Source organism: Hyposmocoma kahamanoa, unplaced genomic scaffold (assembly GCF_003589595.1).
Source record: "Hyposmocoma kahamanoa isolate Upper Pololo Valley unplaced genomic scaffold, ASM358959v1 80, whole genome shotgun sequence".
Classification (NCBI taxonomy): Eukaryota; Metazoa; Arthropoda; class Insecta; order Lepidoptera; family Cosmopterigidae; genus Hyposmocoma; species Hyposmocoma kahamanoa.
In genome coordinates this window covers 9,441,701-9,461,977 of record NW_020654051.1, presented here as the reverse complement: position 1 = coordinate 9,461,977, position 20,277 = coordinate 9,441,701, and the positions used below count along the sequence as shown (strand labels likewise).

General features: G+C 38.5%; 1 protein-coding gene across 3 annotated transcripts; it reads left to right on the top strand.

Annotated features, from left to right (window-relative positions):
• The first annotated feature begins 194 nt into the window (after positions 1-194).
• Positions 195-12,847, top strand: LOC113233777 (zinc finger protein 271-like). 3 transcript variants are annotated; one of them, XR_003310738.1, is made up of 18 exons: positions 195-369; positions 1,355-1,561; positions 2,738-2,902; positions 3,162-3,289; positions 3,401-3,498; positions 4,008-4,146; positions 4,308-4,459; positions 5,547-5,714; positions 6,195-6,422; positions 7,314-7,494; positions 8,803-8,970; positions 9,111-9,278; positions 9,640-9,807; positions 10,061-10,221; positions 10,386-10,515; positions 10,774-10,888; positions 11,294-11,533; positions 12,135-12,847. XR_003310738.1 is itself a non-coding variant. In XM_026468977.1 (17 exons), exons 1-17 carry the CDS (start codon positions 310-312, stop codon positions 11,420-11,422), a joined length of 2,565 nt encoding a protein of 854 aa, XP_026324762.1. In that variant the 5' UTR covers positions 195-309; the 3' UTR covers positions 11,423-12,847. The 3 variants fall into 3 exon arrangements, 2 of the variants coding, with proteins under 2 accessions (XP_026324762.1, XP_026324763.1); XM_026468977.1 differs by having other exon boundaries at positions 11,294-12,847; XM_026468978.1 differs by lacking the exon at positions 5,547-5,714 and having other exon boundaries at positions 11,294-12,847.
• The last annotated feature ends 7,430 nt before the right edge of the window (positions 12,848-20,277 follow it).

The window sequence follows — 20,277 nt, the reverse complement described above, 5'->3', positions numbered from 1 at the left end:
TTCCAATCACATCCTTTTTTTTTTAAAGAAATTTCTTTCTGTCTTTTGATTTTATAATTGCAACTAAAACTATACCTAAAATACCATTAACTGTAACTAAATAGAAGTTGTCTACAAAGTTCAAACCATTCTTTCAGAATATTTCAGAACTGTCATCATTTTTAAAAGAACATTAGTATTGAAGTATAGACACTGATATTTATTTCCAATCAGATCCAACTGACAGTGAGTGAAGATGGCATAGTGACTGTGGTGGAACCGGGCGGTGGCAAACTCGTGGACAAGGAAGAGCTACATGAAGCCATCAAGATGCCTGGCACTGATCATACCCTCACCGTGCATCAGTTGCAACAAATTGTAGGACAACAGGTTAGTGTATGTTTAATACACGCCTATACCATATTATAATAAGACGAGTATGGTAACTCCATATGAATGTAGCAGCGCGGCTTGTATGTGTGCACACATTTGCGTAATCCCGCGTTGCATAGGGGGTTACCATACTTATTAACACGAATTCGCCTTGATGCAATCGTGTTTAACCATACTAGAATAATTGTTAATACAAAGATCGAAGACTCAGAGAAAAATACGTCAACAAGCACATAGGAAAATTCGTAAGGTACGCTGGTTCGTTCCGTGGCTTAGTTGGTGTAGCGTCTGCCACGGTATGCTAGAAGACGTCGATTCAATCCGGCCGGATCGAAGGATTTTTTTTCTGAGCGTTCGATCTTTTGTATTAATAATTATAACAAAGCAGTGGAGTAATTTCACATAAAAAATAATTTAATATCAATTCAATAAAAATTTACATACTGCATAAGTTCTGCATTTAAAAAGGATTATTTCAATATAGGACAAGAATACTTTGAAGAACACCTTAATTTGTTTTTAGTATGTTTACAAACTGTAGGTAGAACTAAAATAATAATGCGACAACCCTACACTCTGAGTGATTTGTAGGTGTTTACGCGCCTCACAGGCGGCTGTTGCCCTACTTGTTTTATTATTGTATGCCCATACACAATAATGTCTAAGCCGCTTGTTCTGTCTAGCGAATTTTATTCCATCTGATCCAGTGTATCTGATCTACACTGCCTAATAGTTACCACCTTCTTAAGATATTTGCCTATAACTGCAAACCCATGCCTTTTTATAAAACGGGATACGTAGCTACACGGAAATCGTGATAGTGTGAACTGTCTAAATGGCCTGTCAGTTGTTAGTGCTTCAATGTGTTGTTGAACTGATATTGTTTTCATTTGATACCACAACGACGAGAGCTAAGGTATAGGTGGCATTCTTAAAGGATACAGGACTTGAGGATAGTACTAAATTGGATACATTCCCACAGGTACTAGACAGCGTAGTACGTATTGAGCAAGCCACAGGCGAGCCTGCCAACATTTTAGTTACGCACAATCCTGATGGCACCACCTCTATTGAAGCCAGTGCTGCTGATCCCCTCATTGTCAAAGACGAGAAGAGCGCTGCCAAAATGGAGACCGCGCAGTTCGCTATACCTGCCGAAATCAAGGACATTAAAGGGATTGATCTAAAGGTTAGTATGCTGCACAGGGCCCAATTCATTACAACTTCTGTGACGAAAAACATGAAGATGATAAATATAAAAGGATAAATATATATCCTCGTGTTCCTACTAATGTACTGTCACCTATATTTACAATCTGGGCCCCTGAGCGTCTTTGAGAGATAAGAAAAATAGTAATAGTCTCTTTATGAATAATAGTGACAGACATAGTACTGTAAAATTTAGGAACACTGACAGGTTTCGTGTATGTTAGCTACATCAACTTCAAATAATAATAATAGCCTCGTATAATCAGCTGGTATAAACACCACGCCATATCCGATACTGACATGTCATTATTGTTCTACAGATTTCTTTTATACAAACAGACTTCAGTGTTTCGAAGTTTTAACTTCAAATCGACTCCTGCGTAATCTATCGTCAGCTACAAAAATAGGATAAAGCAAGAAAAATAAGGCGCGTATATTTTGATATACACGATTAGTTTTCTTTTTTCGTTGCAATACCTCCTGAATCTCAAGTGTTATGCTCATTTTAGACCGTTCAATACTTTAAAACATTCCCCAGTAATGTTGTGAATTTGAATGAATAAGGGATCGAAATTATGCAAAACTTTCCTGCTATTCCTATATCCTAATTCAGAGGAATACATATGGCCGTTAGTCATTACTTAATTAATTAATTACGTACCATGCTATTAGTAATACCCTGCGAAAATTGACTGTTTGTTATAATGAGTAATTTTACAATAAATGACGTACCGTGCCTTTAAGCGCCCAGTTACACGTGAAGAAAGTTCTCGCGCGAGGACCGCCCAGTTACCACGCCTTCAGGTACATTATCGCAAGTTTAAATTCTATTTACTAAGCAACAACATTGAAATTCTTCTGAATAATACAACCGCGCGGCCGCCGAGTAGACTAAATTCAAGCCAGTCTCGCCCGCGTGCCCGGGACGCTCATTTAAGTTAAAACGTAAAAACCAAATGAATAGAGCGTATTTTGCCATGACAGTCAAACGCGCGCGGCCGGCGCGCGGCAGCAACGCGGACTCCGCTCGGCTACCGCGCAGCGCCCGCGCGGTTGCCGCGCGGGGTGAGCGCGGTGAAATTCGAATAAATGCGCCCTTAAGGTTTAATTCAATACTATATTCAAATGAGTTCATTGATTTCGCTTTTCTACACAGAGTGTGGGTATGGGCATGGAAGGTGCAGTCGTGAAAATCTCAGCGGGCGCGTCCGAGCACGATCTTCATGCTATGTATAAAGTGAATGTCGAGGACCTTTCGCAGTTACTAGCGTACCATGAGGTCTTTGGCAAACTTAATGCAGAAGGTCAACCACAGAATAAGGTGAGTACGTTTGAAATCTACTTTGCCATTTAAAATCCAAGCTCTCAAAACATGATGAAGAAAAAAATAATAATTTGGATAGTAATAAAAAAATCGGGCTACTTTGTGACACGTAATGAAATGTCAAACAAATAAATAATAATAAAAATTTGAAAGCTTATTTTTAATTATAGATTCAAATTGCATCTTTCAATTAGTGTATTTGGTGAATTTAGATTAGTTCAAGATTCTATTACTATTCCAAACATTTGATTGTTAGGTTATCTCGGAAGTGGAAGTGGAAGCCGGTACGAGCGCTGCTATGACCGAAGAGTCGTCACCAGGACACCACTCTTGCGACCTTTGCGGAAAAATATTCCAATACCGCTATCAACTTATTGTACACAGGTAAGTTCTATTAGCAATTACCTTCCTATTGCCTGCAGTACACGGGGCACACTCTTGTATCGTGAAAAAAAACCTATTATTTATGCAATTTTCCTTTTTTTTTTGCCATAGGCGGTATCACGGCGAAAACAAACCGTTCACGTGTCAAGTCTGCGGATCAGCGTTTGCTAACCCCGTTGAACTATCCAAACACGGGAAGTGCCATCTTGGTAAGTACTGTACACTAATTTCGTATTAGATCGAACCAAACCTATTTAACCCAAAAATATGCAACAAAGAATGAAGTATCAAATCCTTCATTTAGACACCCACTCGCTATATTTCAATTTCTGAAGTTTGTTAATAGTTTTCGAAAATGTACGTAATTTAATAATAATAATAACGAGCGCACACTCATAGCCCAGCGCTAGGGAAACCCTGTATCGCGGGTGCCATGGACACACCCAAACTCACAAGAGAAATAAATGTAGGCCATACAAATATTTATCCGGGAAACTCGGGAAACGAACCCGGGACCACGGCGTGGCAGTCCGGCATGGTAATCGTTCGGTCCGGAGGCAGTTACTTAGTATTTCACCCTGAACATCACTCTTATTTTCAAGTTGATATGTGTTTAATATCTTCTGTCCATATAATATAAGATAGGACTACATCTTTCCCAGCAATTCGAAAAATGTAGAGGTTTGTATTGAACCATATTTATATTGATTTCTGACAGCCGGAGACCCAGCCGAAAGGCACGCCAAGAGGATGACCCAAGACAAGCCGTATGCGTGCACTACTTGCCATAAAACGTTCTCTCGTAAGGAGCATCTTGACAATCACGTCCGCAGCCATACTGGAGAAACTCCCTACAGGTACTTTTTGATCGAAAATTATCATTCTGAGAATTGCGGATTTCTAATAAAAATGAATTATTTTCTCAATAGATTGTTTTTTATTCCCCTTCCCAATTCCAATTGCATCACGACGAAGCTTGGTTTTGTTTGAAATAATACTAACCCTCCATTCGTCCCAGATGCCAGTTCTGCGCAAAGACGTTCACACGCAAAGAACACATGGTGAACCATGTACGCAAACACACGGGCGAGACACCTCACCGCTGCGACATTTGCAAGAAAAGCTTCACGCGAAAAGAACATTTTATGAACCACGTCATGTGGCATACAGGTACGAGTAGTACTGTTGTTATTAAAAAATACAAAGAAATTCGAGTCTAATTTTGATATGAACTTGTTTGTGTCAAACCAGCTACAAAAGTATGGTGTCAATGACCGACACGCTCTTGATTGTATTTTATTAGATCAATTGATATAACTGCACTAATCTGCCTGTCTCTTCGTACACATAAATCTTCAGTGGCACAAAAGGATGGGAAGTTAATTTTATCTTTCCTTTAATTTAACCCTTTACCGTCCAGTGATTTCTTGTTTAGCGAATGTTCTGCTTATATCTATTTTACCAACTAATGTAATGTACATAGTTTACTACGTCTACTATCTTTTATGTCTCCTTGAACCGCATAAATAGAAATCCTTAGCATTTGTAGTATATGTGAATATGACGTAATCCCGCATGGTTAGCATTTGTGGTCTATTGGACTGTAAGCTATAAAGTAGGTGTGGTAAAAGGTCTCTTCTTAGTTTAGACCTATTGACTATTTTGATTTGGTGTTTACATCTTTGTGTTATGTATTTTATTTATTTACACTTAGATGCTATAAATTTACTTATAATAGTTTTATGGAAAACCCAAGCTTGCACCAGTCTAATGGGCTTAGAAAATGTGGTGCAGAAAGTAGAATTGATAATTTAATGATTCAACTATTTATATGAATACAACCAACATCATATAACAATGAATTCTTGTTTGAAAATCCGAACATTGTTCTCCCGCGGGTTTTGTTTCAATATTAGGATGCGCTCACGTAGAATTTTGGTGGAAATCTGTACTGCCATGAGAAAAATGCACAGATATTTGATACGTTACAATGTACGCCAAAAATTCTATGCATCCTAATCACAATAATGAGGGTTTTCGGCATACAAAACTTACAAAGTAACGCTGAAAAATGTTCATTACTTGTGAGAAATGAACATAAACTAATATTTTACGAATGCTTACGTGAGTACACCGTGTGACTAACATTTTATTATAACCTTATAACGAACGGGAGACAAGAGTTGTATCGCGAACAGAATCCTCCATAGTTGCATCATTGAATGTTAACGTTTTATTTTCTGCCCCACCCAAATAGGTGAAACGCCGCATCATTGTCAAATATGTGGCAAGAAGTATACTAGGAAGGAGCATTTAGTGAACCATATGCGTTCGCATACGAACGATACCCCGTTCCGCTGCACGCTCTGTGGGAAGTCCTTCACGAGAAAGGAGCACTTCACCAACCACATACTGTGGCACACGGGTTAGTATAGCTTTCATTACGCGGTGACTGACACCCCCAACGTCGCAAATATGAATGTTATACCACTAACATATCTTACTACATTCAATCATTAGGTACGTTGTACGAGGTAGCCAAAGGACAGTACATTGAGTGTGTTGTCACCCATTTGATTGCTCCTGGTGTAAAGCTTGGATTTTTCCTTTATTTTGCATTATATTGGTGTCATTGTCTAACTCCAAATTTACATCTTGCATAAATTTTGCATAACTTATTTGTCAGTATCTGATTCGTTTTTTCTTAGTATAAAATTGCTTGAAGACGCTAGTTGTCCCTCTCATTGTGTTTTTTTGTTACAATATCCATTCGGCTGTTTTGATAGTATGTGCAAGAACCTACTCAAAATGTACTACCACTTACCCTAATCCATATTAGCCTTATCTACAATCGCCAGGTACGTAAATATCTATTCTTTCGGTGTAACTTTATCAATATTTTCAGGTGAAACCCCACATCGATGCGATTTCTGCTCAAAGACGTTTACTCGCAAAGAGCATCTACTGAACCACGTCAGGCAACATACAGGCGAATCGCCGCACCGCTGTAACTTCTGCTCTAAGTCATTTACGCGGCGAGAGCATCTTGTCAATCACGTGCGACAACACACCGGAGAGACACCCTTCCAGTGCGGATATTGCCCCAAGGCTTTTACCAGAAAGGATCATCTCGGTAACTTATTTTTATTATTTAGCCATGCTTATAAATAAATTTGTGTAATAATAATAATAATGTGTCAGACAACGACACCAATGACCTGTTCTCAAACTAGGGATTCTGTATTATAAATGAGGTACAGATCAATGAAATTAACTTATTATTATTTATTATTAACTTATGGGGCTAGCACCAAGGGAAGTCCCGGAAAACCTAAAGCTAAACCAATTTAGAAAGTTTCTTAAATTGTTTGTGTCTTAAGTTATAATAAAATGTCGACAACCACAATTACCAGGTTCCTAAATAGGTAATTCCCTATGAGTACCAGAGCAACGAAATTAACCAAAAATAATATCGAAAACTTAATTTCTCAAATTGTCCGTATCGGGAATCGAACCCGGCACTTCCCCATCGAGTGCTTTAAATGCAAATCGCTAAACCACGGAAACAGGTTTTTTGAGTTGTTAATTTTTCATATCTTATTTTTATTTTATTTTATAATATCAAGTGACGGAACGAACAAGTCATCCGCCTGATGGTAAGCTACACGCGTGCACGTTACAGTGCCATTCAAAGCTTTAAATCGCAAAGATTTGAGGGGCACTGCCACTGCGCCCGTCACACTGAGACAAGTTGACAAGTCCCATGTGCTTGTGATTTCACCCTTACCCTTCTAAACCGGAACGCATTAATGCTAACATTATTGCTTGGCGGCAGAAATAGGTAAGGTGGCAGTATTCTAGACGAGCTCTACTGCTGCTAAAATTAGACCGTCGTCACATTAAGCGAATAGTAGATTTCGGGGAGCTTTACTTTTGACCTATAAAATACTAAAAGTACGTGTATTTGTGCCAAATTGTTGTCCTATCTATTACCATTGATACTTATCTTACTACTACACGACAGTGAACCACGTCCGCCAGCACACGGGTGAATCTCCTCACAAGTGCACGTACTGCACTAAGTCGTTCACCCGCAAAGAACATCTGACCAATCACGTGCGTCAACATACCGGCGAGTCTCCGCATCGGTGCACCTATTGCGCAAAATCCTTTACACGAAAAGAACATCTTACTAATCACATCAGGTGAGTTGAATTCGAGCATTAATGAGTTTTGTATGGTGATGTTTTCATTTAAAAGGCCTCAGCCACAAACACACTAATATATCGTTCTTGTACTTGTCACCTTATTGTCGTATTCTTTTTCGAAGAGTATTCATAAAATTCAATGACTCGTCATCATGGCATGGCAATGATGGTGTGTAATTTTCCTAGGTAACTAAAAACTATTTTATCTGTTGGTGCATTTACGAAAATGAATCATAAGTTGTACGTGCATCGAACGGTACATTATTTTCGTAAATATCACCATAGAAAGCATTGTCACTTTTCTTTAATTGATAAGATCATAAAAATTTCGTCTATTAGAAGTAGAATAACATACAATGCTGTGCTACGAAGTTCCAATGTGACATCATATTCAATAAGATTCACTATATATTTTGTAGAATTAACCCTAGTATTCTTCTAGCATGATTCAATTAGTGCATGTCGTAGCATGTGTTTCCTTTTGAATTTGTATTCCGAAAGTAGGTTTTGTTTCTCTCGGACACAAAACGAATTCTTTGTATCCTGAAATCAGATAAGTATTAGGGTTGGATATATGTAATTTCTGATTGCATTTGTGTGAAGTTTCCCCTTCCGTAGCACAGCATTGTGCATTCCGATTTGAGCTCATTTTCAGAGCTTTTAGTGGCCTTTTAAATTTATTACCCTTCGAAGTCCTACTGTAAATATGAAGTTATATGATACTTTGTCGCTCGCTGTAAATTGATTTAGCGATGTTTTCATTTCGTAATATTGACTTAATGTTGTGTTTATTCTTTTATATTGTCAATTCTCGCTTGTCATTTAACTCGAGAAATTACATATTTATGGTATTAGGGACATGAATACTGAGTTTTATGCTGATATAGGCAGTTCATACATATCAAAAATATTTGAGAGCAAGATTACGACGTGGACAATTTATTTTTCCTATATCACAGGATCAATGACGATCGCAGTGATTTGGACTACATATTACAGGCATGGCAACTGTATTAATTTATCTAAATTAATAATTTGATATTACGATACTAACGTATTATATATATGGCTTCTTTAGTAAAGAAATCCCTTTAAGATATAGACATTAGAGGGTTCATTCGAAATACAACCATTTGAAATCTAATTTAACTTATTAGATTAAACAAATCAAACTGATGACACCCATACAAATTCCCTCACCTGATGGACCTATTGCTTTCTACATAATTTTCTAAATTGTGTTCGCGCAAATACGAATTTGAATGATGGTTTTATATTCAAATCGGAATGTACTCTGTTGAGCAGACAGCACACGGGCGAAACGCCACACAAGTGTACGTACTGCCCGCGCGCGTTCTCGCGCAAGGAGCACCTCAACAACCACCTGCGGCAACACACCGGCGATGCGCCGCACACCTGCTCCTACTGCAACAAGAGCTTCACGAGAAAGGAACATCTTGTTAATCACGTGCGGTATGTACATTACGCTTGGAATAGACGAAGACTATGTATAAAGTAGGAAAGAAAGAAAAATAATAATTAATCCTAAAAATAAGACAAAATATAAGTAACTGCTAATACAATTTACTTAATAATTATTAATCTGTTGACAGACAACACACCGGCGAGACGCCATTCAAATGTACGTACTGCTCGAAGTCGTTTTCGCGCAAGGAGCATCTGACAAACCACGTGCATCTGCACACCGGTGAAACACCGCATAAGTGCCCCTTCTGCACCAAGACATTCTCGAGGAAGGAGCATCTTACTAATCATGTCAGGTAATAAGAACATTAGTCGACGAGAACACAAAACTGCTTGTCGTTTTGTATGATCAAGTGATCTTAATCCTCCACTCAGACATCCAGCATAAGTCACCAATCGGAAGTTCGTGCTTACTGCCCCGGGACCCGTATGCTAGCCGTTTGCTTTAATAAAAAGTTGACAATTAGTTAAAATACTATGCATTGTCCGTTTCCTAAAATCAGCTCTCGGGCTAAATAAATAGTCTTTCCTGTAATATATAATTATTTAGTGGCCAAGGAGGCCACTAAGGCTCTTAATGTATAGACGGCCAAACTATTCTTATATCATTGCCCATAATCAGATAAATTGTATAACTGACTTAAATATTTTATACAGAATACACACCGGCGAATCTCCGCATCGCTGTGACTTTTGCCAGAAAACGTTCACGAGGAAGGAGCACCTCACTAACCATCTGAAGCAGCATACTGGCGACACGCCACACTCGTGCAGAATCTGCTCTAAACCTTTCACGCGTAAAGAGCATCTTATTACGCATATGAGGTTGGTATTTGCTTGTACCGTTTTATAAAAACGGCTGTAGTGTATAATCCTTTAGGGCAAATTGAACAGTCATGTTTTGAACATTCTATTAGCTGACAACAAACGATATAATCGATATTGTCCTCAGTACGCTTTACATGAGACGTCATCTCAAATACTGCTCACGTGATATGACTGTCAGATAAATATTGTTTGACCTTGTTGCTATTTTTTTTTTCACTTGTCAATTTTAAACATCTTCGTTTGTTTTTAGGTCACACAGTTGCGGCGAACGACCGTACAGCTGCGGCGAATGCGGCAAGTCGTTCCCATTGAAGGGTAATCTGCTGTTCCACGAGCGCTCCCACAACAAGGGTGGTGGTGGCGCAAGGCCTTTCCGTTGCGATATTTGCTCCAAGGACTTCATGTGCAAAGGTATAACAATGCTTAAATATATTTTTTCATTCCTATTTCTGTAAGCTTAGAGTTCAAATCATAAATTCTTATTTCTGCTATGTGCTCCTTTATCAGTCGATTGTAGTTGATGTGTATGTAATAATTACTTGTTTTTATTACACTATCAAATAAATATTGTCTAGGGCACCTGGTATCGCATCGGCGAACTCATACTGGGGAAAATGAAGGACCCGATCCACCTACAGAGAGTGAAGATTGCGGCGACCCCATCAAGTGTGAGAAGGAACCAGTTGAGCGGAAGCCTGAGATCAGGTAAGAATTCTAACAAACACAAAACTAACTTAACAAAGTAAAGGATGTCATAACATGATGATACGAGTAATTTACTATCGCAGATATCTAGCGTGTTTCTCGCAGACATATTTAGGATAGGGAACCTCGTAAAATGAACTTCTTTATAAAAAAATTTCGATCGAACTATCACAAGGTTTTTTTAAAGAGAAATAAAAATGCCCTTGACACGACAAATATTTGTTTAAGTTATACAAACTATTACCATTATTTTGTTAGAACGGCTACGGAAAATCGGCCAACTGAGCAACCAAATGTCGCGCAGCAACAGCAACATCAACCGCAACCAAGTAGTGCACAACAGCAGCCTACCGTGATGCAAATAACCACCCAGGTTTGTTACCATAATGTGTTGTAATTCTTTTTCTACTTTATATATCGACTGTGAACTGGCAACCGGTACTATCTCAATTTTGACAAGTTTACAGGTCAAGAAAAAATCGTTTATATAGCATCTGATGTATTAAATAAAAATACGTAGTGTACATACATACATGTGTAACAAAATATTTCAAAACTACGTATTTTTATTTAATAAACCAGATGCTATATAAATGACGCAAACAATTTTCTTCTTCATGCTGCAAAGTTATCAAAATTGAGATAGTACCGATGGCAGTTCACAGTCGATATTCGTCTATTCTCCGTCTGAAACGAAGAGGGATGATTTCGAGTTACTTAATTCGGTGAATTTTGAATCTCCAAATGTGTCATAATAAACACTGATTTGTTTAAGCAGCAAGTCCGCCCACCCCCACCTGCAAGCAACGCGAGCGTTGTTCCCGGCACGTTCACACATACAGCGACCGCCCAGCACCACGCCAGCGGCACGGCGATAGCGCACCATCCTGTCACCGTGAATTACTAGCAATCAACCCCCGACGAGCAGACTTGCATAGTCTTCATGCCCAGCTGATCCATTGAGGAGGCACTCATATGCCCACCTCAAACTGCCGACTTCTGCTACGCACATACCACGGTTACTGATCTAAACATGCCCCTTTTTAGCGAGGTTAACAGTGATAAATGAATTGTACACTGGTCTTATAACGGCTTGTAGTGTTAGTAGTGTTCTAAGCTAAAGTTGAATATTCGCAAAAAGATTTTTAGATTTTACGATTATTATTACGATTTTAGCTCAGAACGCTATGATTGTTCATTCAGATTGAGATAATTTTCGTCATCTATTTAGTGTAAATTATGAACCATTTAACTTTCTCAAGTGTCTGTGACATAGTAGATATATTACTGATAGATATTGAAGTATTTTCAGAACCCACCACTGAATCATGTTCAAAGTTAATAACAGTTCTACCACTGGTATTTATAACTTATTCAATGAGTGTTCAACAAATATTTCATTTTAGTGGTTACCAGATTTTGGCTGATATTTTCAACTTTTACTGCATGCTGTAAATAGTTTTAAGGACTATTTTCTTGGTGTTCAATTAATGGAATTATGATAAAATAATAGCAGCTTTTTACACATTCCTTCTTGGCCACACATTCATATCGAGTTCTTTTATATTTTTAGAGTATTGTGGTAAGAGTCCCTTGTGATAAATTGTTTGCTTTTACAGACAAAAACCAAAAACAACCATGCCATGTCTCATACTAGTAATCTATGGTTAACTATGAAAAGGGTGTAAGGAAATTAAGAAAACAGGGACCATAACGAAGCGAGAGTGTAATGAAGAGTGTATTTTCTTGCAGTTTCCCAGGGATTACTATATAAATTAATTATGGTCGTGTTTAAAATAAAATGTAGTTTTATAAAATCGTGGGCTGATTTATGTTGCCCCAAATCAAATTGTAGTAATTGATTCACCTTAGTTATATTTAGTTCATCTTTGCCATTTATGTACAGTACAAGAGTGATAAAAAATAAACTTGATTAATCAATAGATTGTAATTTTGGTGGCTGTATTGCTTAGCTTAGCGGAACTACCATCGCGAGAAGTGGTGTTATAATCACTTCTGTGATTACTATAACACGGCTTGAACGTTATTATAGCTTGTATTTACTGTACATAGTTAATTCTGTAGACGTACCCTGTAGCCGATAAGACTTAATGAATGGAATATATCAATGGTTCGATAAATTTAAATGCGATTTTGAATCGTATCATGTCATGGTAGTATTTTATTTGTCGTTTTTAGGTGCGATGTTCCATTGAAGTAACTTATACCGAAAGCCAATTTTAACTTATCTTCAATGGTGCCACGCTAATTTATATTTTTTAGACAAATCTAAATCCTTAGACACAAGTCTGTACTAAAAACCTAATTTATGTTCAGTAATTTGATATGAGATTAAAAAAAATAAATGTATTGTCTTGTTTTATTGTTTTAACATGGAGCAATTGGGTAGGTGCCCAATGGAGGCGCGTAGATAACATAACTCTCATTTTAAAGTAATTCATCATCATCATCATTCAGCCATACGACGCTCACTGCTGGGCATAGGCCTCCCCCAACGTTCTCCACGACTGCGCTGCCCGCATTCATCGGCTTCCCGCGACCTCCACCAGTTCGTCGGTCCACCTGGTGGGGGATCTACCCACTGAGCGTCGTCCGGTGCGCGGTCGCCATTGAAGAACCTTTCCGCCCCAACGGCCATCGGTTTTCCTAGCTATATGCCCCGCCCACTGCCACTTCAACTGAGCAATTCTTCGAGCTATGTCGGTTACCTTAGGTCTCCTACGGATTTCCTCATTTCTAATTCTATCACGTAGGGAAATACCTAGCATCGCTCTCTCCATTGCCCGCTGAGTGACCTTGAGCCTTATGAGGCCCATAGTGAGGGACCACGTTTCTGATCCATATGTGATCACTGGCAACACACTGGTCAAAGACTTTCGTCTTGAGACATTGAGGTAATTTGGATTTTTTGATTTTTGAATTGAATTTTGACGCAAAGATTTTTTGTAGTTTCCCGAACGCTGCCCATCCGAGCTGGATTCGACGAGAGATCTCTTTCTCAAAGTTGGACTTACCTAACTGGACTGTCTGCCCCAGGTAAACGTAATGGTCAACAACTTCGAGTGTAATGCTCCCAATTTTAAGTGGAGCGAGCACAACATGGACATTCGACATGATCTTCGTCTTGTCCATGTTCATCTTTTAAGACCCACTCTTTGGGAAACACTACTGAGATCTTCGAACATTGTGTTCAGGTCTCCCAAGGTCTCGGCCATAAGAACTATATCATCGGTAAATCGAAAGCGTGTTAGGTACTCGCCATGTATGATGTTGATGCCAAGTACTTTCCAGTCCAGAAGCTTGAAAATATCCTCCAACGCAGTAGTGAACATTTTCGGAGATATCACATCTCCCTGTCTCACGCCTCGTTGCAGTTGGACAGGATAAGAGCTCTGATCCTGTAATCGGACTGACATAGTGGCGTTTTTGTATAAGTACCTTAACACCTCTATATACCTATAGTCTATTTGGCACCTTTGGAGAGACTGCAGCACCGCCCAGGTCTCGATAGAATCAAAGGCCTTCTCATAGTCCACAAACGCTAAACAAAGTGGCCGGTTATACTCCTCTGTCTTCTGTATAACCTGCAGCGTATGGATGTGGTCTATGGTACTAAAACCCTTTCGGAAACCGGCTTGTTCGGGAGGTTGGAAGTCGTCAAACCTGCGAGCGAGACGATTCGTGATAACTCTCGAATAGACATGGCTCAGAAGCGAGATTGGCCGATAGTTCTTCAAGGGTGTTTTATCACCCATTTTTAAGAACAGAACGACCTCGCTTGTGCCTTCGGCGTTTGACCTTCGACGATGACAGAATTGAAAAGCTTCTGGAGGACTTTAAGTATCGGCTTGCCGCCCGCTCTCAGACGTTCTGTAGTGATTCCATCATCGCCCGCCGCTTTATTGTTCTTGAATTGTTTGAGAGCCACACTAATCTCATACAGGCTGACGTCCGGGATATCTTCGGTATAATGTCGGGTAAGCTTGGCTCTGGGGTCTTTAACCTCGCTTTCAACAGTTGCTTTCGTTGAATATAGCTGTCGTTAGAAACTCTATCTCCCTCAGGATTTCAGGCTTAGATGAAATGATGCTACCGTCATCAGTTTTTAGCTTCGTCAGTTGGCTTTGCCCAATAGATAGATCTCTCGCGAACACCTTGGAGCCTTTGCTCCGCTCAATGGCCTCTTTAATACGCTCTATTAAATTGGCGTATGTCGCTAGTCAAAGACTTCGATATCTGCCTATTTACCCGCTTGTAGTGACTTGCATCCTCTGCGTTCTGTAGCCTCATTTCATTTCTATGTTCCATGTGTTGGAGTGTTTTGTCGGAGAGTTTCTTATTTTGGTACGGTGGGTTTTGAAAAACTTGGACCCAACCGTACGGACAGTATCCACCACCATGTTGTTTAGATCGTCCACATCTATGCAATTTTCGAGGGCTTCGAAGCGGTTTTGAACTTAGAAGAAGTTAAAGTAATTCAGTCATCTGATAAGGCAGTGAAACTTTAATAGACTTACAGGAAGATACAAGACAAATAGAAATCTTGTGTCGTACTCATAATAGTTATTCCATTACGCTTTATTTATTGCATATCGCCACTAGTATTTATGTGGTCTGTGATATCGCCAAAAAAACTGCGTGGCTTATTCCAGCGTGACCATAGTTGAGTTTTTGAAATTTGACTAACCAGTTAGTCGGTTCCGGTCGCAAAAAATTAGATTTAGTCGGTCTGCCGTTCAAAAGTTTGTTTTACTGTCCACCTTGGAATAAGCTTATTCCAATTATTATTCACATTACATCATTTCTCAGTCCCGAGAACCACAACACGTACCTAGCTTAGATCTGATTACACTTAAAAGTGATTTAGTCCGTTCAGTCGTAAAAAACTAAATTTTTGTCTGTTACGCCGCTTTGAAGACATTAAGGTGTTGGTTCCACTCTGGAATAAGCTTATTCCGACAGTACCACTTCTGAATCTCGTGAACCACAGCTCCTAGCTTAGATATGATCGCACCCAGAAAGTCTTGAATTAGTCGGTTCTAATCACGAAATTTTAGAACTAGTCGCTCCTTTGTTTATAAGATACAACCGATTTATTATTTCAAGGATAACCTTGCCCTGAGCCGTAACCAAGCTCCGAGATGGAACGCAGGTATAAACCTGTGTTACGTCTCGGAGCTCGTGTACAAATTTTGCATAATATACAGCACTTATAAAGGTTTTAATAAAGTTAAGTTTAATTTAATACAAGCAAATTAGCAAAAAATATACAGTTACTTTTCCATAATGGTATTAGGATTTATCGATTGTTATGTTATTCATTAGTGTATGTATCTCGTGTTCGACTCCTGGTTTACACGAGACGCGTGGAGCACAGTCGCGTACGACTATTGATCAGAGTAATTTAATAATTATTGAATGACTTAATCGAATAAACGATAACTATTATAATTTATTATAGCGCAAGTCGTATTCAACAACAAAGTGCTTTCGCTGGCACTCAAAGGCACTCCACACGCCAGCACGTCTTGCTACCTCGCATATCTCTGGCGGGATCGCAGCCTAATCGAATCTTGGATGTTACATTACAGGCGAATGCTCGTCGATGAAGGAGGTAGTTTGAAATGTAATGCTCAAAAACGAATGTTCGCTAGTAAGGGAGGTGGTTTGTAATGTAATGCTCGCAAACGAATCTTGAATGTTACGTTTCAGGCGAATGTTCTCGGTGAGGGAACCACAGCTTCTAGCTTAGATCTGATTGCACCTAGAAAAAGTCGTGAATTAGTTAGGTTTTGCAACTACAACCGACGTTTATTCGCAAAATCTTAAGTCTCTCTTTTGTTTAAAAGATACAACGGATTTATTATTTGAGAGAAAAATAAACGATTTTTATTATCATTATCTCAAGGTTATACGAGAGGCGCACTATAAGTTTCTGGAATGATGAATAAGAAAAAAATATTATAAATGCCCAGAAATGAATTTATTATTTCTCAAAATATTCTCCGTTGGCGTTAATGCACTTTTTCATACGAATGAACCAATTTTGAAAACATTTATGCCACTCCTCCGTGACAATCTGTGAAACATATTCTTCATACTCTTCGACTGTGATGAAAATCGTTGATCGCGTAACTGTTTAACGCGTTCTTAATTTTTGGAAATAAATAAAAGTCACAAGGTGCCAGGTCGGGACTGTACGCGGGATGGCTCATAAGGTCAACGTTGTTCACCTTCAAAAATTCATTTGTCTATCTGGCCGTGTGAGAACTGGCATTATCGTGGTTGCAAGATGACACGGCGTTTATGGCTATTTTACGAAGTTTGTCAATAACTTACGGCAAACAAAGGTCGTGTACCAATAGTTATTCACGGTACATTTATTCCCTCTAAATCTGTCTTTTTATTCGAATCTTGTTGGGAGTCGTTAGTAATCAACAGAGAAAGAGGTGTCACCAGGATCTAAAAAGACTTGAGGAATGGTATGAAGGTCGTTGGAATCTAGCTAAGTTGGGTGATTACTACTGTTGACGGCTAAAGCCTTCTAAAGCGAAATAATTCGTCTTAATATAAAAGTAAAAGTTTTAAAAAATGCTGTTTTTGTACAATATCTGTTTTTAACGTCAAATTTTATGGTTTATGCGGCAATATATCAATTTAAATGTGTATCATAGGTTTTCCTTAAGTAATTTTTTAAGAAATGAAAATATGTATATACTGGGTGTTTACTTTTTAGCACAGACATCTTGTGCTTTTTAGTTATTTTTACTAACAGCCGTACTTAAAAAAGATACGTGATACAAACATATATGTGTACTTATTATTACACGAGAAGTATAAATTAAAAAGACATTTGAAATGGGTACATATGTATATATAGTGGGTACTTTTCAAATTTTTAGCCCATTGTTATCAATCAGTTATTACTATTAGATTCCACTCCTAAACACTGAACGTACTATTACAAGTATGTACAACTGTAGGGCTAGTACGATAGGGTGCGACTTGCGCGAGAGCGACTTAGCTATAGCGCGAGATAGTGCTATTTTCGCATAGAAAAGCTTAGTTTGCCGGATCGAGCGCTGAGGATTGACATTAACGAGTTCTATGAAAATCGTTGCATGCGTATGTCGATACTTCCAATGAACACTACGCCAACTTTATTTTTTGGTAATTTTCTGTTATTTTTGTAAACAATCATATTTATTATTTATTTACTAATATTAAGTTCCCGAATTTCGTGAAAAAAAAATATAAAGAAACAAAAACAAAACGAATTTTATGAAAAGAAAAGAAACAAAAAGCAAAATAAAAACAGAACCGGTCTAAAAATTAAGTTGGCATTGTGTTTCATTGGAAGTATCGATGTGATGGCGCACATAAAATGTAATTGTATCGGTGTACGAATTTGAAATCAAAATACAACATTGATTTAAAATTTCATAGAATTAGTTGACTTACTAAATGGAATTTAAATCACGACCATGCTAATGTTCGTCTATTCCCACTAGTTCAGTTGACTGAACTAATGAGATTTTTTTTCTCGTTTGTTCAGTTGAAAATAATACAAAGCTTTTGCCCCTGGTTTGGTAGAGATTTTTTATGTCCTTTATTCCCACTAGTTCAGTTGTCCATCCTCGCTGTACAGTAGTTCTGTTGTTCAGCCCAGTTAGTTGATTGAATTACAAAGAATTTATATCTTGTTTAAAACAATTTAATAAAACAAGCTTTTTTTGCTGACAGACTTTTTGAAACAAGCTTTTTTCTCTGGACTCTTAATTTGCGGAAGTCACGGATCCGAGATGGACCTTTTTCCGGTTCTTATGGACGGCCAATTAACTTCCGCAAGTTAAGAGTTAATAGAACCGTTTTTCCCCCAAAGGGAATAAAAACTGATAATTTGGGTCTAACCAAGGCTTGACCTTCCGAGATTACACTTGCATATTTTTATGAAGAATACGTGTTTTACAGTTCACAAGCAACAAATTACGCGTCGTAAACGCGTCGCCAGTACTGCAGAGGCGGTGGCGCGAGTCGCAAGAGACAGGCGGGTCGGCAAGCACACGCTGGCGCGATTCTCAGTACGTCTCGGAGCCCAAAACAAAAGTGGACGGCAAGGACTCAAAATTTGGGTCAAGCCTTGGCTAGACCCATAATATCCATTTTTATTCACTTTGGCTTAAAAACGGTTCTATTTTAGGTCAGAGCCTGCGGCTTGACCCTCCGAGACGTGTTTGGTTTCTGCCGGCCTATGAAACAGCGTACTGTGATCTGCCAATGAACTAGAAAATAGTTAAATGTTATCTTATATTAAATTATATGAAGGTTACACTTAATAATCTTTAGTAAAAGTCAGTTAAAAAAGTAAGTTAGTATAAGTCCGGTTAGTATAAGTGTATAATCTGCTTTTTTATTAATGGTTTAGCAAAGAATTCAAAATGTGATAACATGTTCACAAAACATAACATAAAAATTATTATAATTAAAATGAGATCGTGTAATCAGGTACACTGAGTAATCAGTCTCAAATCAAGTAAAGAACTGAAACTTATAACAAATTATTTACAATATATTATTTACATTAAATATTTAAATTATTAACAATCTAACTATAAACGAGGCGCTTAAACTGTTTGTTACGACAGGAGCTTCGTCTATCTACTTGAAGAAAGTATTTTCACTTCTCCAATTGCCCTTGCTTAAAACTTCATCCAGTAGTAATAACTCATAGTTTCTTGAAGCAACTGCTGCTCTTATGCTTCCAGCTGAATCTATTATTTTTAACTGGTCTAGTACAGAACGCAACCATCCTGCTATGACGCATCGGGACGCAGGCTTTACAACACCGCGGGTAGTAATAAAGTCTTGATAGGCTTGGGTTTGCCTTACGCCGATCATTGGGTACACTTGTTAATTTGTCGATCCAATAAGGAACACACAAATTTCTTAAACTATTTCATTTAACTCTTTCGTTGCGGTATTCGTGGATCCGAGGAGGACCTATTTCCGGTTCTTATGGATGGCCAATAAACTTCCGCAAGTTAAGAGTTAAATTCCCAACCCGATTGACGATATAAAGCCGAATCGGTTTTAGAACCGAACCTTGGCCTGAACACTAAGGAATCTTGGGAAATTTCTATGTCCTTCTGGGTCAAATGTAACCGGGTTAAATCATGAATATGACGCCCTGTACTTAGTAATAGTAAAAACGCTACAATGCCTGGAAACCTGATACAAGTTTTCTTCGTCGGGGGGATTTTGGGGCAGCCAATCAATAAGCTTTGAGATATCCCAAATAGATTTTAATATACTAGAAGATTTTGGTTACAGAAACCTCAACGCTCTTCGGCATTCTTTTTACCAGAATATCAGAACTTAAATATCTTGAGTTTCACGGGTCGGCGAAGGTGCAAACTACGGATTTGTGCACTCTAGTAGTGCTCGCCGATAGACCCAAATCTCTATGAAGATAACTTATACAGAGGGCCAACGCAACATTGCAAGTTTTTAGATTTACACCAATCTCGCCATCGATTCCATGCAGCTTTGTAAGTATTAAGAGATGATTTTCGCCATGAGCCTTTCAGTAGTGTAATTTCTTCTACCGACCAACTTTTGACAAGATTACCCCACCCCGAACCTTCCAGGCCTCCAATTTTAATCGTTTCACATCTGGTGGTGGTGCCCGTAGTCAAGTCCTGGAGGTGATGTTAAAGATTCCTTATTTGAAGTGGCGGTGCT